At 39.8% G+C, this 24,955-nt stretch overlaps 1 protein-coding gene across 1 annotated transcript; it reads left to right on the forward strand.

The window, feature by feature from the left end:
• Nucleotides 1-1,622: 1,622 nt before the first annotated feature.
• VPS41 (vacuolar protein sorting 41) lies at nucleotides 1,623-12,616 on the forward strand. The gene is made up of 19 exons (XM_087320782.1): nucleotides 1,623-2,523; nucleotides 3,219-3,488; nucleotides 3,644-3,823; nucleotides 3,901-4,158; nucleotides 4,767-4,899; nucleotides 4,984-5,074; nucleotides 5,160-5,262; nucleotides 5,402-5,505; nucleotides 5,613-5,706; nucleotides 8,051-8,206; nucleotides 8,280-8,342; nucleotides 8,443-8,508; nucleotides 9,504-9,704; nucleotides 9,787-9,864; nucleotides 9,943-10,062; nucleotides 11,029-11,109; nucleotides 11,194-11,279; nucleotides 11,350-11,431; nucleotides 11,643-12,616. Exons 1-19 carry the CDS (start codon nucleotides 2,257-2,259, stop codon nucleotides 12,114-12,116), a joined length of 2,907 nt encoding a protein of 968 aa, XP_087176908.1. The 5' UTR covers nucleotides 1,623-2,256; the 3' UTR covers nucleotides 12,117-12,616.
• The last annotated feature ends 12,339 nt before the right edge of the window (nucleotides 12,617-24,955 follow it).

The raw sequence follows: 24,955 nt of genomic DNA on the forward strand, positions 1-24,955 counted from the left end.
TTGGATGTGGGGATATCACAAGAATATTTCTTTCCACATCCTCTCTCTACTTTCACACGATTTTTCGTCTTTGGACCCACTTCACCAAGGTCGAATCAATACAAAATGAATTGGCTTTCACCCCTTATTTCATGATGCCCTACCCTCAAATATACATCCACACATGCACACACACTTTTGCACGCAATTTACTTACATACTCACTCCACACATTTTCATGAACAAGTTTCTATACACAAATGCCCATAGCAATTCATTGGGATGCATATACAAACAAAGTATTCATGCCCTCCCATTGATAATAGTTTTGCATTTCATGCATGTAAAGCCATGTTGAGAATTGTTAGCAATTCAAAAACCATATTGAACATTATTACCAATTGTAAAGCAACACCATGCATTAAGATCATTATAACATGTCATATATAGTGTGATTTGTTGTTGTGGCCAACCTACAAACTAATCATGTCTTTCGAACTCACCCTCTCACAAGAAACTTCTCCCAAGGACAAAGCCCACAACTCAAATGTAGGGAATTGCCTAATCAATCCCCTTTTAGTCTATGTAATTGTGTGGTACTCCGTGGAGACCACAATTCAATAACCCATGTCTCATCCTCTAAAACTATACGATAGATTATGGACATAAGGTTGTGAACACTACCTTATATGGTGGTTACGATAAAGCTTTAGGTCCCTCAAAACAAAAACCTATTGGAAGGGTGACATACATAACTCTTATAGTTAATGAAGTTGCAATGAAACATGTCAATGTTTCAAAGCCACTACGAAAGGCAACCCACCCATTATTGCTTGCCAAAAGAACACATTCACATGTAATGGGAAGATTGCAATCTCGCATCCAACACGATACCACAGTCATGCACGTAAGGTAATGTGCGATGTAAGCAACACATTCACTACTAACAACTCCCCATCAACAATAAACTATTGTCGCATGTGATGGGTGTGCATTGCAATGTTCAGTTCTTTGATATCGAATGGTCAATCTTTCAACAATTCATCAGCTTCCAACCCAGAATAGGGGGCAACAAGAATACACATGCTTCCATAATCACAATCAAGAGTAGACCAAACTTGGTTCTTACAATTGCGTAATGCCATGATATGCTCATATGACATTAAAAGCATCATTTTGCATTGAATTCAAACATAAGGCTTACTTTGCTTTCCATCCCAATGCAAAAAGAGTCACAAGGACTGGATAAACTCAATTGGTGCCGCTCTCCTACGATTGCAAATTGACCAATCTCAAACTTTGTTGTGTACTGGGAGTGTTTCATATGGAACCCTAGTAGATTAATGAGTATGCAATCTTTTGGTTGAATTTGAGAGAATGCAACTCTCTCTCTCTCTCTCTCTCTCTGTGGTGCAAGGTTCAAATCCTGGCTTAACACGAATACATGAATGTGGCATATTAGGCTTACACACACATAAAGCCAAACTTGGTCTTAGAAGAAGTTAATATGTATGTACATATATCTTTCTCTTTGTCTCCAGAAGTGTCATGTTTAACTCAATTTTTGTCTTTTTAATAACCCTTCCTCCCCTGTTTCTCTGCAGATATATATTCTGGCGAAAACTAAGCATTGTTTAGTTTCCTTTTTATTTATTTTAACGATAACTGTAGATCCCGCAACAGCCAAATTAGGGTTTCATCGGTCAGGAGTCAGGACATATACTCTGAAACGCTAGCTCCTGCCACAGGGAATCAGGGTTTTATCGGGTCAGTACATAGATTCTGAAAAACTAGCTCCTGCCACAGGAAATTAGGGTTTCATCGATAAGTACATAGATACTGAAAAGCTAGCGCTTGCCAGAGGAAACTAGGATTTCATCGATAAGCACATAAATTCTGGAAAGCTAGCTAATGCTAAACAAATTCTGGGTTTCATTTCCTGATCTATTACAGAATTAGGAATGATGCCTCCTCAAAAATAAAATAAGGGTATGTTGAATCAGTATGGATTTTCTTTTTCAAATAAGGCAGATTTGGAACAATACAGATTAGATTATTGCTTCAAAGAGGACATATTTGAGATATCCTGAAGCTTGTGAAAACTAAAATATACTTTTTTTTCTCAAGCAGTACAAATTTTTACAATGCTTAATCCTCCACGAGAAAAATTAGTTCGTTTTCAATCTATGGAGATCTAAAGCAATGATCTATTGTCGGGGAGAAAATTAGGATTTTATATTTCTGCGTCGACAAAAAGAACATAACAGTAGAGCTCCAATGGAGACCCCTGCTACACAGTCACTACTTCTTGATGATGTGGAAGGAGATGATGAATATGATGGTGATGAAGATGATGCTCATTCTGATGCAGAAGAAGATTTGGAAGATGAAGAAGAACCTCGACTCAAATACCAGAGAATGGCAGGCAGTATGCCTGCTTTGCTTTCAAACGATGCTGCTTCATGTATCATGGTTGCTGATAGGATGATCGCACTTGGAACTCATGATGGAACCATTCATATCATTGATTATCAGGGCAATCAGGTATGTCATTACTCCTCTTCCTACAATAATCTTCATAATTACCATCATTATCGATAACCAGAAGTCAGCATCAACCATCAACTAGCATCTTCATATCATTGTCATTATCACTGTCACAATGTTGTCATCATCATCACCATAACCATCATCATTGTCGCTGTCATCATCATCTTTTTATGAAAACAGTTGTGTTGTGGACTTTCTCCTTAAATTGAAACATAGAAACCTAAAAAGGGCCAGATTTCACTCATTGTCAACCATCAACCATCAACCAGTATCATATCATTATCATTATCGTTGTCACAATGTTTTTGTCATCATCATCACCACAACCATCATCATTGTCATTGTCATTATCATCTTTTTGTGAAAACGGATGTCTCATGAACTTTCTCCTTAAATTTAAACATAAAAACCTAAAGGGGGCAAGATTTTAAAGAACTTATATAAGCATGCATCCTTTTCATGTGAATCAGTAGAGAGAGAAGAAGTGCTGGCACCACTCTTCTTCCCATTAACATCATTATAATGAAATTTGATTTCCTACAATTGATTAGGATTGTCAATGAGCCAGACTATAAAGAAAGCATTTAAGTTATGCATCCTTCGCCTCATGAATGTAGTGAAGATAGAGGAACATTTTGTGACTATTTGCTCCATACCGGATAGTCAATTTGTTCTACAATTCTGAGCAGGTGAAGGAGTTCCCTGCTCATGCTGCAACTGTGAATGAAGTTAGCTTTGATTCAATGAATGAGTACGTTGCTAGCTGCTCAGATGATGGTTCAGTAGTTATTAACAGCCTTTACAGTGATGAAAAAGAAAGATTTGAATATCATCGGCCTATGAAGGCTGTGGCACTTGATCCAGATTATTCACAGAAATCATCAAAGAGGTTTGTAGCTGGTGGGCTTGCTGGAAACCTTTTCCTTCATACAAAAGGATGGCTTGGGAGAGAAAGGCAGGTGGGAAACTCCGTGTGCTTTTGCTTGTGTAAAGTTCAAGTTATAACATTTGAAAGCTGAATGATAATGCGTTGATATATAGGTAATTTTGGCCTTTAGTGGGTGTTAATACAACTTGTTTCTTTCTTTTGAGCAACTTTTACGACTTTTGGCAGATTTTGCATTCACAAGAAGGGCCTATACATGCAGCAAAATGGCGAGCTAGTCTAATAGCATGGGCAAATGATGTGGGTGTAAAGATTTATGATACAGGGAGCAATCAACGACTCACATACATAGAACGTCCACGAGGTAGCCCACGTGCTGAGCTTATGCGCCCACATTTAGTTTGGCAGGTTTGGCTAAATCAAGTTTAGCTATGTATGCTAGCTAGTGAGGGAGTGGCCTTCTTTGATATTCACTGATACTGCAGGACGATACATTCCTCGTTATCGGTTGGGCAGATACAGTGAAAGTTGCAGCTATTCGTACACGTGATTTTGATAAGCTGACTCCCAAGAAGAATGCAACGATAATAGGTGGAAAATATGTTGAGATTGTTGCTGCTTTTCAGACACAATATTATATCTCAGGCATTGCTCCCTATGGAGATTCTTTGGTTATCTTAGCCTATTTACCTGTAAATGAGAAAGAATCCAAGGATATTTCAAATGGTGCCACATCGAAAGAGGTGATTGATACAATTTGATTGTTGTACATAAATTCGTATCCTGTGATTAGATATGATGAAGGTTGTTATGAAGTCTATGTCTTGTATGTGAAAAACAAAGAAATATGTTTTCAAAACATGATCTGTTATTTGTGTGATGTTTATTCCATGGACTCAAAAGTAGCAATTTGAATATGAAAAAATAAAAATAACTTGTCCAAATCTGGCAGAAAGAAGGCTCTGGATAAAATAATCTAAACTCTAGAGTCAAGGAATAGAATCAAGGTATTACCTTAGATCAGAATATAAATGTATATCCATCTATTTGTCACGTTCTTACATAGACAGTGTCATGGCAATATAGTATCTTGGTCTCATTGATTGTTGAAGACGTGTGAAAGCATATATGGCCTACAAACACATCTGCAACTCTCAGCCTTTCACATGGGATTACTAGTAGAGATTCTTTGATCAAATAGGCAAGTAAGCACATTAATGGGAGGGTGCCAAATATGTATGCTGAGTGGAATTCTACCTCAAACTAAGCATTGAACTTCTAATATTCTGTGGAGCAATATTGCATAATTAATAATGCTTGTCTTCAAGATTTTGAAATTTTCTTTGCGCAGGGTCAAGCCCAAAGGCCTGAGGTACGCATTGTAACTTGGAAAAATGAGGAGCTTACTAGGGATGCCTTGCCGATATATGGATTCGAACATTATAAAGCCAAGGATTACGTACTTGCTCATGCTCCATTTTCAGGCAAGACAAAATATTTCAGTTTAGTGCTTGACATACTCTTCCACACAATGATTTTAATTAATTAGATCTTATCTCTCAGCTCAGGTAGCAGCTTTGCAGGAGGTCAATGGAAAGATGGTGATGAGCCATTATATTACATAGTGTCACCAAAAGATGTAGTCATTGCTAGGCCAAGGTGCGATTTGACCATTGAAAATGAAAGAAGTTTAGAATCTGTTTGGATGTTCGATAAAAAATTAAATAATTCTGTTTTATTTCAGAGATGCAGATGATCATGTGAATTGGTTACTTGAACATGGTTGGCATGAAAAAGCCTTAGCAGCTGTCCAGGCAGGCAAAGCGCGAGAGAAACTTTTAGAAGAGGTAGCTTAGATTGAAGATTTCTCAATTTCTTTGATTATTGTGCTATGAAATGTTGAGTGTATGAAAAGTTGGTCACAAAATATGTTATCAAGGGGTTCTTCTGTTATGAATATAACATCTTTAATAATTCTTGTCATAGGTAGGCTCAAGGTACTTGGACCATTTGATTTTGGAGCGACAATATGCCCAAGCTGCTGCATTATGTCCAAAATTGCTGCGTGGTTCTGCTCCTTCTTGGGAAAGGTACAATTCTTACATTTTAGGGCTTCCAAATTGTTAATGCTGGAGCATGTTTTGTTCTTTATAAAGAATTGACATGGAAGAATAATATGCGATGATATGTTGAATAGATGGGTTTTCCATTTTGCTAACTTACGGGAACTTCCAACATTGGCACCGTATGTTCCAACAAAGAATCCACAGTTACGTGATACAGTTTATGAGGTGAGTTGCTGAGAAAGTTTGGTATATTGTATCCGTTTGTAAAACCTGATGTCTTTATGTTTAGGTGATTTTGATGCTCTCCATTGATTGTCCCTCATTATGACAAGTTTGTATTACTTGTCATAAAATTCTTTAGCACACCTTTGCTAGCAACAGACAGATACTAATCCCCTTTTTGCCTTGCGTATAATCAGTATATGTCTCATAGGCTGATTTCAGTCTCTAGAAGTTAGAATATGTTTCTTTCTTGTTTTCTTCATTCTTTCTCATGTCTGCCATTGTGCTATTTTTATCAAATATGAGGGAGATACTACTGCCTCTTCCAACTAGGCTTTGCCCACTATGCAAGGTAATGGAATTTGAAGACGAGTGATTTTTGGAACTGTTTTTGTTAGAACATTAGAGACATAGAGTTGTTGAAGAACAGCAATATAATCTCAATAATTCATTGATAGAGAATCATCACAACTTTGGTTAGCTCCATCACCCCTGATGCTACAAGTCAATCAAGAGTCACACAACTGGGCCCTCAACCAGGGCACTCAGAAGGTATTACAATATAACGGGCACTAGCAATGTCGTGCATGTTGGCCATGAACTTGGGGCCACAAACTTTTCACCCATGTCATTGAGAAATAAAGGCCATTATCACCCAACATCAAAGGTGCTTTCCTTGTTTTGGAGATCCCTCCATCTTGGAGCAGCCCATGTTGGAGATTATTTGAAGTCAGAAATTTCAGTCTAAGCTTAGAACCTAAAGTGCTTCAATAACTAGATTCTTTCCGTATATTTTTTTTGGTTTGTTGTTTCTAAAGAAAGACAACATTTTAAGATCTAATCTCTTGCTTAGTCTGATAGACCATTTTGGCCCCATAGAAAGTAATATAGATTTCTTTCTGTATACAAAGGTGCTATATAATAATGATGTAAAAACTGCTAAAAGCCATCATAAAACATTATAAAAGGTTAAAAACGTTTTATTAAACTGCTCTAGAAAAAGTTCAAAATTATAGCTTGTTTAATAAAGGAAACAATATTTTATGACATGCCCAATGTTTGCTTGTGTTTTATAATTCCATTATAGAATGGAATAAGTCACGGCGTTATGTGCAACAACTATGTTGGGTAAGGAGCATGTGCAAATTTTTCTGCATGCAGCGTTTTGTGGTTACCTCAGCATAAAATTTGGGTGACTCCTTCAGGTTTCTTTCATTTGGGGCACCACTTTGATATCATATCCCTTCTTTCACGTTCTCTATTTCCAAAAGTTGGGGCTCTTCTCCATTGTTCCCTTTTCACTGCTTAGATGTGGTTTGCAAGGAATCATCTCTTATCAGGATGACATGTTTTCGAGATTCGCAGGGCCGTGATTTAGGTGATGATACACATATTGACTGGGCTTGTTTGGATGATGGATTGTGTCTTCTTTTTGTTGGTGGACTTTCCGTTGTGCTTGAATACCAATTTTCTTGCCCATCAGTATGGTATTGCTAAGGGAGTAGTAACTACCTAGATATCAGAAATTTCAGATGCTGTCCACGTTGCTTGGATAGAGGCTATGCATATACTGTTTGAAATGGCAGTAATCTGATTTGGTTTATGCGTTCTTGCGCTTTTAATTTCAAGCATGTTCATGTATTTCTCGTTACACTCTTTTCTTTATCCCATGTGATCAATCTTGTGGTTAACCTTCTTTTATTTACCATGAATGCTCAGACAATACATTCAATCTAATAAATGAAGGACCTATAAGTGGTGTTGAATCCAAATCCCTAATGTAGAAAAGCATCAGATAGCACAAGTGCTGCACTATACTAATTCCTCCACTTAAATGAAACATTTAAAGCCATTAGTTCTCATGCCATTTAGGACAAGCATATGCATCGCAAGATTCTTTGTAGTGCTTTTCTTTAGGTATTTTCTTTTATGTGAATCTCATTCTTTTCCCACATAATATCTAACTAATTGCACTTTCTCTATCAAATGGTTACGTTTACTATCATAACTGGTGCTTATATGTTTACAATGTTGCAATTAAAAAAAATTAAACCCCATAACCAAGCCCTCTACCAAAAACATCCATGTCCATTTATAAATCTCCAAATGGATCTATCCTATTCATAATGTAAAGAAATGTTAAGTATGATCATGAGCACTTGGTGTGTATCAATGGGGAATAGGTGAACTGCATACATGGGGTTGATCAATTTTTTGGTAACTGATCTGGTTGAGGTGCCTGAGTGCTTGTCACAAAGTCTAGTTCCTAATAGCTGAAGAGTGCAGAACTTATACTCTTGATATTTGTGCCTTTTCTAATTGTAGATTTTCTGATCATGACCTGCAGGTTGTCTTGAATGCTCTTATCACAAATCCCAGCTTTCATAAACAGGCGTTGTCAATTATAAAGTCTTGGCCATCTTCAATCTATTCAGTGCCCGCAATTACCACAGCAATAGAGCTGCAGCTGAGCACAAGCTCAAAATCACCTCCATTGCAAGAGGTTAGGTGGCGCAGTTTTTCAGTATTGAATATTTTGTTAGGACAGGAGGTTTATGTTTGAATTTACTGAGCAGGCACTGGCTGAACTATATCGTCTCAACCATCAGCATGAAAAGGCATTAACAATTTATGTGGAGGTATGAAAACATAACAAAACATCTTGTCTATAAAGGATATATCATAACTCCTAGAAAGCTATTTCATCCTTGATTCATTTCTGTTACACTTGTTTCACAGCTGATGCATCCTGAGGTGTTTAACTTCATTGAAGATCAGAAATTATATGACTCTTTGCATGACAAGGTAAGATCAATTCTTTTGGGAAGATAAAGAAAGAATAAGAGATCCTATCAAAAGCCAAATAGGCTGATGACACATTTATTTCCAAAAATTTATCTTCACTATTTATATGGAAATAAAGAATCTAGAATGAGAAACAATAAAAATGGTATACATACCTTCTACTGAGTGGAAAGAGTACTGTTCAGGAGAAGCTCTGACAGATGATTGACTTTGCACAAAGCAAAGCATATCCAATCCCTTAGATGATAAAATCTCTTTTTCTTAGTGAAGTTTTGATCAGAATGCCGAAAACTTCATCTTGGCAACCTATGATTTGCTTGGTTTCTAGGAATCTGCACCATGATTCTTGCATGGTGAAGAGACTTCTCATTATGGTTTCAGTTCATAAATGTTAGTCCAAATGGAAATAGTGCTGGATTTTCATCACCTTCACAGCCTAATGAGAAATTCACTTTTTTCATGAAATTTGACATGGTACGCAAATTGTTTCCAATTGTTATGTAACAATTACTCTCTTCAAAGGATATGATCAGGTAGAAATTTGCTAAGATCTTGGCACGTGTGCAAAGCTGGTTAAACATAAATATATCGTCAATCTGTGCAAGAGAAGTGGCCTTAGTAGGTATGAAACTCCCCACTTTATATATTGGTGCAAACTGATGGGAGTGTATACTCACATGAAAGACAGAAAGACAGAAATACAGAAATACAGAGACATCTTTAATGGACAATTCCTCTCTTTGATGCTCTTTCACAAATCCATGTTAAGACAGAATTGGTGCATTTTGGGATGTGTTTGATTCTGATGAACTTTCAAACCTTACTTATCCTTCTATTGATTGTGTTTTCTATCAGTTCAAATGTTTTTGGAATGATCTTTTTTCACACCATCACACTGGTTTCTCATACACAAACAGGCGTTATGTCCATGTCTTAAATTAGATAGAAACAGAAGGCTAAAAGCAATGTAGAGCATTAACATACATTCCTTACAGGCATTACAGCTAATGCTTCTGGATGGAACGAAAGGTGTTTCATTGCTTGTGCAGCGGCGGGATAATATTCCACCTGGTGATGTTGTTTCACAATTGCGAAAAGCTGGCACAGACAAAAAATATCGACATCTCCTGCATCGCTATTTACATGAATTATTTGAAAAAGATCCCAGTGCTGGCAAAGAGTATCATGGATTTCAGGTATAATAGCATTGCATTCGGTTACACTGTATTATGCCATGTTCATGTTGCTAAATCATGGAATTGGTAACTTCTAATGCAGGTAGAGCTGTATGCTGAGTATGAGCCTAGGCTATTGCTTCCCTTTCTTCGTAGCAGTCATTATTATTCCCTTGATAAGGTAACTAATGAACATGGTAAATTTTGATTGGATAGTATGGTTAAATTAATCTATTTTGTTTTGATGATGGTGCTGCAGGCTTATGATGTTTGCACAAGGCGCTCATTGACTAGGGAACGTGTTTTCATTCTCGGACGGATGGGCAATGCTCGAGAAGCTCTTTCTTTGATAATTACACAATTGAAAGACATGGAAGAAGTAAGCATGTACATTTCTGAACAAGTCACACAATGCTATAGTCTAACAATTTTTCCTTGAATGCATCAATCTGTTTAGTCCTGTAGTTTAAGACAGGATTTATACATCCACTAGATAACTCTTTGTCTTTTTCAATGATAACTTGTGGTGACTATTGAATAACAACATTGTAAAAATATTAGAAATTAAGGTTCTTTGGTGACGCAGGATTCAATTATGTTAGTGAGAAGAGAAACACAAAGTTTGCATGTGCATGTTCATGTATCTGTCTGAACTCCTTGCAACATTAATCCATACTCTAAGGAAACTCCAATACTTATTTTACCAATCTCTCATAACAATCAAAAGCTTTCTGGTTTTGATACACCTGGTAGTAGCATAACTTAGAAGAACAATTTATTATCTATTTTAAAATTAGCAAATCTGAGTATTTTACACAAATTTTACTATCGAAGCCAATTACGTTTTTTTTTTCCAAAATGGAGACATTGTTATACCTGTATTCTTATTGATAATTCATGCATTTCATTGCCATTTTCAAATTGATTTGGTTTGTAGAAAAATTAACTGGATAAACTACTAATTTCCATATAATCTAAGATACATGTGGATTTTATAGTTCTTTGCTTTTCAGCAGGACAATTAAGTCACATATTCTAGTTTGGATTGTCTTGAGAGAGAAAGAAAGAATAATATTAATATGTACCAGAGGATGCATTGGCTGAAGGGATAAATCTAGTACAGGATGTGATACATTTCTAGAACATAATGAAAATGATACAGCCTTAACATCCTTGGAGGTTGAATACAGTCCATGGGTCCCAAAATAGTACGAACATGATCATGAAGAAATCTTGACAAACTTTGTTGAATGACTTATTACGGTTTAATTGTGTTTTCCTGGTTCCAGTAGATATGTTCAAGGACTTGCATGCAACATGAATTTCTGATAAATTTTTGTTGTAGGCTGTTGCTTTTGTTGCAGCACAACATGATGATGAATTATGGGAAGAGCTTATTAGTCAAAGTTTGTCAAATCCTCAGATGGTGCTCTAATCTTGACTTTGTTAAATTCTCAATTGAAAAATATGTAATGTTCAAATGTATACCAATCAGTGCATTTACTTACAGATAGGTGGACTTCTTGAACTTACTGTCGGGAATATCAATCCTCTTCATCTTGTTTCGAGGGTTCCGAATGGAATGCATATTCCACGGTATGTAAAATCCTTTGTGCTTTATATGTAACACTGTTGTTTAAGTTGACCGTAACTTAATGTCTCGTAGATTGCGAGATCGGTTGGTGAAAATTGTTACTGACTACAGGACAGAGACTTCACTTCGAGATGGATGCAATAATATTTTGAAGGTAACCTAAAGCAGCCTCCCTCATGTTAACAAAAATGAAGTTATCATTTTCATTCTAAGATAGCTGTCGTATATTTGTATATGTAGTTACACACTTTGGGATTTAAATTTTATGCTGTTTTGTGAGTTTTATGAGCACCATACCTAACTGACATGACGTGTGGGTCCTCTCATTTCTGGTTCTTACACATGCCAAATATGTGTTTATATAGGCTGATTGTGTAAATTTATCGCTAAGATACTTGGCTGAAGCTCGACATGCCATATATCTCGGAAATAGGGATGAAGAACAAATAAATGGCTTACATCGCAAAACTCAAAGAAAATCATTTAATAAAGTTCCAAACCAAGGAGTGAAAGGAGGGAGAATAACTTCAACTTCTGGTGGAAGTGGAAAATGCTGCATTTGTTTTGATCCAGTTGCGTTGCAGAATGTTTCTGTTGTTGCATTTTTCTGTGCACACGCCTATCATGTTACATGCCTAGCAGAGTCATCTGATTATCCAAATATGGAAATCTCAAGGACAAAAATGGATAATAGTCTGCTAAATAGTAACAAACAGCCTGAAAGCCTGAAATCTTCATCTTATGAAAATGGGGACATTAACTCTGAATATAGTGAGAGATCCAGCATTCGATGTATTCTTTGCACGACCGCAGCTGCTTCTGTGAGAAAGAGTTCATGATTGATGAGAATGAAATCATGGTTGACTAGCAAACAAGTCACCAATGACTAGGAAGAAGTCATGGTCGACGAGAGAAAAGTCATTATTGACTATACTAATTATGTGTGGGCTTTTTCCTTTCAGAGGAAGTGTGGGTTGTAAGGGTCTTAGCTGGCTATACTTATCCCATGTGTGTTCTTTTTCCTTAAAAAGCCAATGTGGATTTGTGAGGGCTGAGATTGCCTATGCTTATCCCATGTGTTCTTTGTGTTGGAAGTTGTAAAGAGTCATGATTGACTGTTCTAATCCCATATGGATATCCTCAAGTGTGCCTTTCCCATTGAAAGGAAATGTGGAATTGTCAAGGTCAAGATTGACCATTACACTTCATCTTTGTTGATTGTATTCTTGAGCGTGTTCCTTAACCGTGATTGACCATACTTTGAAAGATGGTGTGAAAATTTGTAAGAATCAGGTTGGGCTTCTGTAATTGTTTATCCCATGGCGTTTTTGCTTTTCCATTTAAAGGTTTGCTTGTGTGGCCTATATTACAGTCAACTTGTCTAATCAATTTTGTGATGTTTTCCAATCATTATCGGAAATGGCAATTGGGCCCTCGTATATCTCAATTGGGTTTTGGGATATGTACCCAACCAATCATTGGCAAACAAACTTAAATAAAAGAGTTTGTGGTACAAAAGATGTTATGGTGTAACATATTCTATAAAGGGAACGACTAGGGGACTAGTTTCATTTCCATCCAAGTCTCGAAAATGATCGGGAGGTCAAGGGTTTCAATGTGGGTGTACACGGCTTGTGGTCCCGATGTAGGTGCCCCCAAATTTAATTGCTTCTACACGAGTGACTTTGAGACCCAATATTTGAGGGCATTTGTTGTTTTTTGGTTTTCTATTTTAGTGAGGGAGAGGTTCAATGGTGCAAGCGTGTCCACGTTCGATGTCATGCTTGTTCTTTAGTTTACATCCAACATTCTAACCAAGTTGTGGTAATTAATCTATGATTTGGTATATTCTTGACTTTTGTAATTTATCTATATACTTTCTTTAGTGCCAATATCCAAGTTATAAACTCCTAATTTAAAAACATTTTTTGAATCTTCTCAATCGCATCCCATACATTAAGAGGGATTGTGCCTCCCCACACTTCTACTCCATAACGAAAAAGTTGTGTTACCATGACATTAAATAAGATTAGTTTCACTTCCCACCCATGAGTATCACTCTCGTTGCATTGATTTCCAACATATAATAACTTTTCCAACTAGCTTGTCGTGTAGACTCAATGCATACATTCCATTTATTTGTGGCAAGGTACACTAGAACCAATGTACTTAAAGCTTTGCCCAAATTGTACATGTTCTCCCTTATATGTAAGCATATGGTATCCATGAGGTGGGATGATTTGCACTACCATCATTTTTGTTTAATCCACCTTTACAGTTAGTCCACTACGCAAAATGCTTTTAATGCTCCAAGTAAACGTGCATACCACAACACCATATGAAAAGATAACCAACCATGTCATTCACATATAGAAGCAATAAGATGACTTGTTGCATAAGTTTTAGAGCATCTAATCCTTTTTCCCATGAAACCCTATTCACCAATTTATCAATACATGAACGAAAGAGTGTAGGTGATAATGGACATCCTTGCTTAAACCCCCAAGGTATTTCAAAAAGTATTATGAGAAACCATTTGAGTTTTTGGTTATCATCTAACTTACTTATATAATCGTGCAATAGCAACTTGATACTCTATTGGCATGGCAATTTGCAACATTCTATTCCAAAATTTACTTTGTGATACAGTATCAATTGTTTTAAAAAAATCAATAAAGCAACAATAGTCTTTTTTCTTGTAGTTGACTTTCTTTGATAATTACTCTTTATGTAACCAAATGATCCACCATGGATTGTTTTGATCGAAAACCTGCTTGCTCAAGTGCTCATTTATTTTAACTTTCGGTCCATGCACGTACCTTTTACTCCATAATAACACTATAGAATTTAGCAATAGTTGAGCTCACCATGATTATGCGATAATTTGATACTTTATTCTTATCACCTACTTTAAATTTTGGCTTAGTCTACTTCATGAGCCAATCATTCGACAAACCTTGTTTAATAGGTTGATCTATGATAGTCATGATCAAATGATAAGTATTTGGCATTATCCACTTTAGGAGCTCACTTCTAATGAGGTTACATCAACTGCATTCCCGTTAGCCATCTTTTTTGTTTCCTTATTGACATCTTCAAGGTCAATGCACATATTACAAGATGTTTCAATGTTCTCAACCATAAGAGTCACTCTTTAATGCATATATAAGCTTTGTACATATTTTAACATCTCTTCATTTGTAAATTGACCTTCAATATTTTCCTTCTTACCATTGAGTTGTCTCCATACTACGATTGGTTGGAGCTTAAACAACCTTTTCTTTTTTCTTTCTTGCATTTGGAAGAATTATCTTTTCTTTCTCCGAACTACCTTTCTATTGGTGCCATGCCATAACCTATTCACTTTCCCCTTTCACAAACTTACATTCCTCATCAAACCAAGAATTATGTGGGAAACTAGATTTTTTATGTCCACCTGCACACATTCAAAAGTATTGATATCCTACCTCAAGGATGACATCTTTCAAATGTCTCCAAATTTCTTTAACATGATTAGCTAAAGAGTGTTTAGACAAATTATTCTCATCTTCTTTTGCATATATTCTAGCATTATTATAACAAGGTCGAATGATGTATCTTCTTTCCTTTTTCACTTTACTATATTTGTTGGAGTGCGAAGCACAAGGGTTTATGGTTTGTGTTAGGGGATAGAGGACCAATCTTAAATTCATTCACCATGGATAGATCACATAATCTACCACACTTCCTCCACCTAAGGTTGGTAAACATGTGAGTACATTTGTCAAAGGAAAAACAGTTACACCATTTAAGACAATCAAGTTTGTGCTATCAAGCATATGTATAAGAACTTTTCCATAATCCATCACAAGGCAATCCTTTGAGTCATGCAATAGACAAGGATCCACTATATTTTCCTCCGATAACTCCATATTTTGGTATTTGTCAACTCTAGCATTAGAGTCTCCCATAATTAACATTTTACCAAGCTTCTAAAAAATAAGTATGTCTTGACATAAATTTGTGAAAGAATCTTCACGTTCCAACCAAATCTACTATAGTAGTTTGACTCTTTTTGATGAATGTAGTATGGGTTGTGTAGAGGTTCTCTTTGCCCAAATTAATCTCTATCCATAGGTATCGCTTATAATAATCATCCTTACATAATTTTATATAATTATCTAAGCTCTCGTGGTAAATTTGTGCTATCCTTGCATGCCCAATATTCCATACGGAATGAGGCCATATCGATTTTATAAGGTAGTCATCTATCTTAGGTATGCGTTTTGCATCATGCACCCAAGTTTTAGCTAAAAGTATAACATCAATACCTTGCATTATATCACATACTCCTAACCCCTTATCTCATGGATATCCTATGCAATTCCTAAACATGATTTTCAAAATTGAGGTATATGTAGTGTCATGAGTCATCACTTGCTCTGCATTTTGAATTCCCTTCCTAGATGCAAATGTTTGCCTTCTACGTTCTTGCTCTTTTGGAGTTTGATCTTACGTTATAAAGAAATTTGTACTCTTGAGGTACACTAGGCTACTATTATCTAAAATGGTAACTATTTTGCATTCATCTAGGGTTGTACAAACAAAATCTCGATGTTCCTTCTAACCTTTTCTTACCAACCCTATGTGTGGCATTATACGGTAACGTCTTGCATAGCAAAATGATCATCAAAGAATTTTGTAATATTCTCTACAAGAGGAAGTGCATTCTCTGATTCATCCTCTTGCATGCTTGTAATACCAACATTTTTTTTCTTTCAATTTCATATTACTCTTTTGCATGTTGTGCATTTCTAGAATTTTGCAAGATTTGCACGTACTACGGTTTTTGGTGATTCTCTTAGAAGCACACCTTTTCATTTTTTCATGATCGCATCTTCCTTTTCTTCAACTGTAGATTTCATTTCAATATTTTCCTTCCTTAACATCTCTTTTCTACTAGAGAGAGAGAGAGAGAGAGAGAGAGAGAGAGAGAGAGAGAGAGAGACATCTCCCTAGTGGTAAGTCTTGGTTGGGATAACTTTAGATTTAGATAGAGCTTACGATCATGTTAATTGGTCCTCTGCTTCTGGGTTAACGCATACAATGGTCTTTGGATCATGTATGTCTCACCCATATTTTTATTAGGACAAGATACCGTTGGCCAGAGTATGGAGGACAAGTGGGGGACGAATAGGGAACGAAATTAGTATTAGTAATTAATTAGTTTAATTATGATAGGAACAGATTGATCCAGAATAGTTGCACCAATCCGGATCCGGACCGATTCGTAGTTGGTTGCCGGTATGACACCATTTTGTAATCAAAACCGGAGGCCTATACAAGGATCCGGAAAGCAATGTAATGATGCGGAAGTAATATAAGTCTGAGTCGGAATTCAATATTGTGTATCTTGTTTACTACCGTCTGTGCTTAATCTTCTATCCTATGTGTGTTAAGCGAATAGTGTTATATTGCGATTCCGTAACCGCTTAGGTAATAGTCGGTTCAAGTTCATATGTGCCGGTTAACATCCTATCCGTAACCACCCCTTTGGTGACATGATCCGGAAGGATGCTTGGTGTTTGTGGGTAGTCCGGCTCAGGATAAACACAGTTTTGGCAACCAAGATTCCTACAGAGAGTAGTGAACATCGGGGAATGGATTACTAGGCCGACAAACGACCCAGTCGCTGAATATGAGAGAAGATTGGCCGAAAGACTACAGAGGCAAGAGGCTTACCAACAAGCGGCCGAAGAGATTCGACCGGTCTGTTCCCAGAGTGATTCGGCGGGTCGCGGAGGAGTCACTCCGGTTGTAGAACCAACAACAGACCGACGAAGGCAGTAGCTTGAGAAGTTTATGGCAGGCAGAATCCATACTGCAAACCCTCGCCACAGGCGTCGATGAATCAGAAGCATTTTCCGCCTTTGAGTCCGAATCGGACGTTGAGCACAGTGTTCAGTTAAACTATCGAACCAGTCACGACCTAGAGGAACACGGTTCAGAGCACAAACCGACACCAGATTTGGAAACAACATTACCCACATTGCTGGCCCACAAGTCAAACCAAGAACAATGATTGGAGAGAATGACTATGGAGCATGGACCAACACCACCACCGGATCAACAATCTGGGAAAAAGAACGATCGCATACCAATGCCACCACCGAATCGGAAGCCAGAGGAAGAAGAGGATCAGATACTGACGCCACCCCCAATGCAACCTTTCGAAGAACACATCATGCCATAACCATACCCAAAGTACCGAGATGACCACGACGCGGAGGCCCACGTGTATGCCTTCTTGTTAGGGTCTCGGTTCCTCCGGATGGGATATGAAGGCCCGACATCGGAAGACCCGGTGAGAACCGGATGTGGAGTACCCGGCAACGGAAGACCCGATGAGAAACGGATGTGGAGTACCCGGCAACGGAAGACCCGATGAGAACCGGATGTGGAGTACCCGGCAACGAAAGACCCAGTGAGAACCAGATGTGGAGTACCTGGTGAGAACCAGATGATGCAAACCCGGTGAGAACTGGATGACGAGTACCTGGCAAGGAAGGCCCGGTGAGAACCGGATGTTGCAGGCCCGGTGAGAACCTCTCACCGGATGAAGGGACATATATGTAGATATGTTTCTGAGATCCCATTGGGGCTATATCTGTAAATAGTCCTAATGTCACATTAGTATAAATGTGACTTAGGGCAAACAATGATTACATGACGATAGTTGTTATTATCTTTGTATAGCGTATTTTGGTGTAACGATTGTATAGAGAGAGAGCGAGAGCGATACAGAGCATGTCTCTGTTGTAACCGCCGCCAGGCGAAGATTGTGAGCAAGAGGTCGTTGCCTCTGTGCTCCCAGTTTGAACTTTGTACTCCTTCACATAGTGACAATTTGGAGTCTGTGGACTCCCGTGGTTTTTTTCCCTCTCAGGGTTTTCCATGTTAACATCCTGTGTACTCTCTTTCTGTTGGTGTACTTACCTCCATTCCCATTTCTTTTGTGTTTGATCGTCATCAAGTGATCTACGCTTCGGTTGTGGCCAGAGATTATTCCGCATATTTCTCGTCACTTCTTGGATACATGGGAAGCTTAAACCATGTCTCGCAATGCTTGACGGATGCGGAAACCAAATGTTCCATGATTGTGGAGTTCGGAATTACACTGGAAGGACCATAGTTCTAGCCATACGTCCCATTCGTGTCATACTCAAACGCCAATATTCATATCATACTCATACGTGAAAAGGCTCCAAGTATGATTGAAATCCATACGCGGTACGTAGATATATTATATATACATATGGTGTACATAGTGTGTGTGTGTGTGAGGGGGAGAGAGAGAGAGAGAGAGAGAGAGAGAGAGAGAGAGAGAGAGAGAGAGCGTGTGTGGTCTAGAGAGAGAAGCCCTGTTTTGCATGTGTGAGGAGACAATGATTGAGTGTATATCTAGACTCTAGAGAGAGAGAGAGAGAGAGGAGCTATGGGTTTTGTCTGTGTGAGGGAGTATGTAATATGTATATTAGATATCTAGATTTTGTAGAGAGAGAAAATCTATCAGTTCTCGTGTGAGAGAGAGAGAGAGTGTGTGTGTATGTGTGTCAAATGTCACTTCTATTCACAAAATATTATGAATATCAAAAATTAAAAAAACCCCAAAAAAAAAAAAGCCAAACGAATATCGCATATCATACGCGTACGTTTGCAAACGTTCGCGTACGTCTAGTAAATTGGACATACGCGAATATTAGGAACTATGGGAAGGACCGACAACACGGTGGCATGCAAATCACCTTTCCGGTAGCTTTGCCACATTCGACGCCCTCAAAACTAAATTCCTGCGACTGTTCCACTAATAGGTAGAACCGAGAGAACTGGTCAGCCAATTCTACACGATGTATCAGGAGCAACATGAAACGTTCCCACAGTTTATCATCCGGTTCCAGATGTTGCATAGCGAGCTGACTCGAGCACCCCTGGAAGATGAGGTAAAGTTAGCATTTTTGGTGGCACTCCGTGAACCCCTCCAAACAATGTGTGTGGTAGTAGATTTCCAGACCAACACTATGGATCAAGTCATTGACCGTGTCTTGGAGATGGATAAGAGCTGTACCTTAATGTCTATGGGGGCCCTCCAATGAGCGCTTCCTAAAGAAGAAGATCTCTAATTTCGCCAAGCGGTGCAATGCACAATGTGCCTGAACCTAGGACATTCCACGTTAGAATGCACAATGAGGACACACTGCATGCTATGCCACTCCCGGTCACATACTATGGACTAGTGTGAGCATAATCTGTTAAATCGACAAGCGTCACCAGTTCGACAGATTGAGCTCCAAAACGAGCAGCCACCGAGAGAGGAACGATATCAACCAGAATGCGGGGATGGGTATGATGATAGAAGACGAGAAGACTACAACCAGTACCGCAACGAGAAGTGGAGAGAGGACTACAACCGAGAATGTTACCACCGCAATGAGAAGTGGAGAGAGGACTACAACCGAGAACGACCGACAGGGAGATGACCGAAGGTATCCAAAATGAAGAACGTACCCCGATCAGGATAGACAATACTCGGAACGTCAGGGGTACCGGAATCACTTACGCAACAACCGAAGGGGAAAATTTCGCCAGGAAGAGTGTACGGAACTGACTAGAGAGTATCGTCGGGAGCTAGGTACAAATGCGGCCATGGCGCAAATAGAGCAACGGAGGACGGAAGAGAATAACTGGATGACTTCCGGTATGCAGCCAGGGAGTATAGAAAAAGGAGAATCAAGCAACATCCGGAAGATGTACTGCTATTATTGCCGGAAGGAAGGCCACTATAGTAGCCAGTGCTCGGTCAAGTTGAATGAGAAGCAACCGGTGGTAAACATGGTGACCACCGAAGTTACTGATGTCCAACAAGTCACCACAAGATCCAAAGTAAAGACGACCGAGTGGGAGACCTAGGAGGCCACATGAAGCAAGCAACCGAATGGATACAAAAAGCAAATGAACGGAACGTGGCCAAAGTATAAGAACAGATGAGACCTCTGAAAGAAGCAATCGAGACCAGGGGCAACGGCCCCACTTGGTAGGCGTTACAACAATGTCAGATCATGTTGCTTCTGGGCCGCTTGTTGTTCCTCGATTTATGGAAGGACTTAAATTGGCGTTCACATCACAAAACCCGAAGCCGGCACCAACATTCTTCTCCAATCCGGAGGAAGGGCCAATAGTAGTAGACACCAACAGTCTAACGATTACGATTATTATCAAAGGAAGGGAGATGTCCAGAACAATTGTGGACGGAGCTTTCGGTGTGAACGTGATCAACCAACGAACATGCGATACCCTGGGGATAAGAGAATGGGAACCATGCCCATTCTGGCTGAGAATGGCCAATACCAGTTCGGTGGGCACGCGTTCCAGATATCTGCAGTGGTCCTGAAACTCAACGCACAAGGGGCTTACCCCCATTGTTAGGAAGGCCATGGTTGTAGACAACATATATAGATAGCAAAATTGGCAGAAATACGTAATTCCCTTTCGACGAGGGAAGATGAAAGTGCGGGTGCCGACACAACCGTGCGCGGGTACCAAGAAGGACTTGACACCGATCTATGCGGAAAGTATTAACATGTTAGCCGGATTGGCAGAGGATGAGGTCGACCGATACCTAGAAGAACATTCGAAGATCGTGCCGTTATTTGAAGTAGATGTGACCGAAGTTGTCACACTGTATGTCACACACCGGTAAGGTAAATTTGACAAGCTGGATTGAGAAGCGATTGAGAAGCTGTATGTCACACACCGGTAAGGTAAATTTGACAAGCTGGATTGAGAAGCGATTCAAGAGCTGAGGCAAGCGCAAGAAGCACTCAAGCAAGAAATGGTCGTGTTTCAAAGAGTGAAGGCATCCCAACTAGAAGAAATGGACCTCAGTAGCAATGAAGTGTCGAAACCAATGAACGTGGCAAAGGAATTGCCACGGGAAGAGAAAATGGCAATGATTGAATTGCTCAAAGAATTCCGAGATGTGTTCGCCTAGGCATACGAGGATATGCGAGGATTGGATCCCCAATTGTACCAACACCAAATCAACCTTAGCAAGGACGCGAAGCCGGTGGCGCAACAACGTTATCGAATGAATCCAAATTATGTAGCAAAGGTCAACGAAGAAATTGATAAACTGCTAAGAGTTGGTTTTATCCGACTAGTAAAACAAGCAACATGGCTTAGTCCAATTGTCGTCATGCCGAAGAAAAATGGAAAGATTCAGGTCAGTGTTGACTACCGAAAGCTTAATACCGCCACAGTGACGGACGCGTTTCCGCTACCATTCACGGACGGGTTTAGCGGTTACAACCAAATTCGGATGCACCCGGCGGATCAGGAGAGAACGACATTCGTCACGGAATGGGGAGTGTTCATTGCGGTGGTTATGATGTTTGGACTGAATATGGCACCGACAACTTTCTAGAGGATTATCATGAAAATATTCAGGGAATACATCTTGGCATTTATGCAGGTCTTTTTGGACAATTTCGCAATTTATAGCCGCAAGGAGGAACATCTAGGCCACCTTCGGATGTGTTTGGAGAAGTGTCGGGGATCCTGATTAAGCCTAAATCTGGAAAATGTGTTTTTAGCGTAACAAGCGGCACACTATTCGGGCACATCGTTAGTAAAGATGGAATCAATGTGGATCCGGACAAGGTGACTGCCATCTTAAAAGCACCGGCACCGACAAACGCTAGGGCATTGAGTCGGTTCTTGGGTCACATCCGGTGGCACAGCCGGATGCTTCGTTACCTAGCGGACTTCGCAACTCCACTACATGCAGTCGTGCATCGCATGCCTTTTCAATGGATGAAGCAAGATGAAATGGCATATAAAGCATTAAAAGTGATGTTGTCGCAAGCCCCAGTGGTGCAACCTTTGGATTGGACAAAGGATTTTCATGTGTTCGTGGACGAGTCGGATATAGCAATCGGAAGTGTTCTAATACAGATTACCGAACCTATGTGGTACCGTCCGGTCTACTATGCGAGCCGGAAACTCCCTAGAGCTGAACAAAATTACTCGACAACGGAAAGAGAAGCACTAGGAATGGTCTATAGCGTCACCAAGTCCTGCCACTATTTACTAGGACGCAAATTTTTGTTCCATGTTGACCACTTTGCACTAATTTATTTGGTGTCCAAGGCGTCTTTAACTGGCAAATTAGCAAGGTGGACACTATTGTTGCAGGAGTTCGAGTTAGAAATATACCACCGACCGGGAATACAGCACGCGGTGGCAGATTACTTGAGCCAGCTAGAATCCGGAGAAGCTGGGATGGAGTCCGAGATGAGTTCTCGGATGCCGATCTATTCAAGATTACCTCGGCAACGGCGGTAGATGAGAGGTTGGCTGGGGAGGACAAATGGCTCACCGACATGCATCAATTCCTAAGTACCAAACTGCCTCCAGAAGAGCTAAGACGGGATGAACGGAAACGATTGGCAGTCCAAGGTCGCCATTTCTGATTGATACATGACACATTGTACCACAAAGGAGCCGACGGGATCTGGTGGTGCGCGGTAAGGAGCGACGAAAAGGAAGCAATTCCACGAGAAGCTCAATACGGAGTTGCCGGTGGCCACTATGCCGGAGACACTACCGCCGGGAAGATTTGGAGAAGTGGGTTATGGTGGCCGACAACTCTCAAAGACGCTATCCAATTCTGCAAAGGATGTGATCTCAGCCAACGGTTGGGCCAACCCACAAAGCAGGCTTAGATGCCCCATCAAGTTGTATTACCACTAGAACCGTTTCAAAAATGGTGATTAAATTTCGTGGGGCCATTTAAGCCACCAACAATGTACACAGGGAACCGATACATTATCGTAGCCACCGACTATTGTACGAAATGGGTGGAAGCAAAAGCGCTTTGGGACAACACTGCGGCATCAACAACAAACTTCCTTTATGAATATATATGGTGCGGGTACGGATGTTCGATCGAGCTGATCAAAAACCATGGAGGACACTTCCTCGGTCACATGGTGGAAAGCCTAATAATATTCTATTTGGTAGTTCATAAACACAATATGCCATACTACCCGCAAGCGAATGGATTGGCGGAATCAACGAACAAGATGCTCCAGAACATCTCCAAAAAATCGTAAATGAAACCGGACGGACTAGGACACCAAATTGCACAACGCAGTATGGGCTTATCAGACAACGTATAAAACGAGTATCTGGACGACACCGTTGTCGTGGGGAAAACCGGCTACAAGAAGAAACGGAGACCAAAGGCGTGTGAACCACCGCGTGCACGGATGCACACAAATTGTAAATAATCTAAGATTAGGCTAGGCCGGCGTAATGAATAAGGCATTGATAGGACAGATTTAATATAGGATTAAATCGAACGAATCTCTGTCCGAAGCGGCAAAGAATAAAAGCATGATGTAATAGCCCCTTCCCCTCCTGGGCCTATAAAAGGAGGGAGAGAGGACTGAGTTGGGGGGCGGCCGTTTAGGGAGAACGAAGTGCTATCGGACTAGGGACCGAGCACCCATTCTCTGTTTTTCTCTCTTAGGTCTGACGCCTCTGCTCGTGTAGGAAGCCCGTGTGCTCCCGAAGAGGCTCCACGTTGTATTTCGGTGACTGGAGTGTGTGTTGTTTGTTGTGATCGTGGCTCAATTCCCGGCGGAGCCGGTTGTAGTTTCTTTACCTTCTAACTGACTGTCGGTATCTGTTTGTTGTTCATTTAGCGTGTTGCTGTGATCCCAACTGAGCCGGTAGTGCAGTGTGCTTCTCGATACTCAACGCCTTACGCACCTTCTGTCTATCTTGTTCTCCTTTTCCTTCTTAGCTCTTCGATCCAAGGTCCCTGTGGTCCCGCCTAGCTTCACACACGTACCCGCGGAATACCTCGACACCGTTCCCATTGGCATTAGGATTGGAGGCGGTCATGCCTATGGAGTTCCAAATTCCCAGTTTACGGATATAGGTCCGGGGATGGTGAAGTGAGGAGTCCAAAAAAATCCAGTTGGCAACATTGTGCGAACTAGAGGAACACCGAATAGCTAGTGTGTTGCAGTTAGAGCTCGAACCACGCAGACAAAAAGCTTTCATGGACTGGCATAGGCGCGGCAATGAGAAGGACTTCAACATTGGCAAGCTGGTGTTAGTGTTCTAGACCCGGATAGGTAGCATGCCGGGAAAGTTGCGGTTTTGGTGGACCACACCGTTCTGGATTACTAGAGAATTCAAGGAATCTTACCAACTGGGCAAGCTAGTTGCCAAGGTGTTGGACAAATGGATAAATGGTTTCTGTCTTAAACCATACAAAGGCCCGATGCCAGAGAACCCATTCAAGCAACTGGAGGAACAAAAGGTTCTGGAAACAGAAAAGGAAACTAGTGCACTTTTGTCTACAACGGAGCCGATGTAGTCGGTCACTAAAGACTAACTTAATGACACCTAGTACGACCAAGTATTTTAGGTCGTACGAGAGAGAAAAAAAGAAAAAAAAGAAAAAAAAGAAAAAAAAGAAAAAAAAGAAAAAAAAGAAAAAAAAGAAAAAAAAGAAAAAAAAGAAAAAAAAGAAAAAAAAGAAAAAAAAGAAAAAAAGAAAAAAAGAAAGATACTATTCAATATGATGAACGATCACCATGAAAAGGCGTGACGATAGCCATTTAAAGCG

The sequence above is a fragment of the Azolla caroliniana genome, unplaced genomic scaffold (genome assembly GCF_043228905.1).
Source record: "Azolla caroliniana isolate FFs.n. ecotype wild unplaced genomic scaffold, voAzoCaro1.0.p SCAF_6, whole genome shotgun sequence".
Taxonomy (NCBI): Eukaryota; Viridiplantae; Streptophyta; class Polypodiopsida; order Salviniales; family Salviniaceae; genus Azolla; species Azolla caroliniana.

Excerpts from the sequence above, each read along its gene's own strand:
- VPS41 (XM_087320782.1), top strand. The coding sequence starts at position 2,257 with ATGGAGACCCCTGCTACACAGTCACTACTTCTTGATGATGTGGAAGGA. Across the intron at positions 8,207-8,279 it reads AATCACCTCCATTGCAAGAG|GCACTGGCTGAACTATATCG; the intron begins GTTAGGTGGCGC and ends TTTACTGAGCAG. Across the intron at positions 11,280-11,349 it reads AATGGAATGCATATTCCACG|ATTGCGAGATCGGTTGGTGA; the intron begins GTATGTAAAATC and ends AATGTCTCGTAG.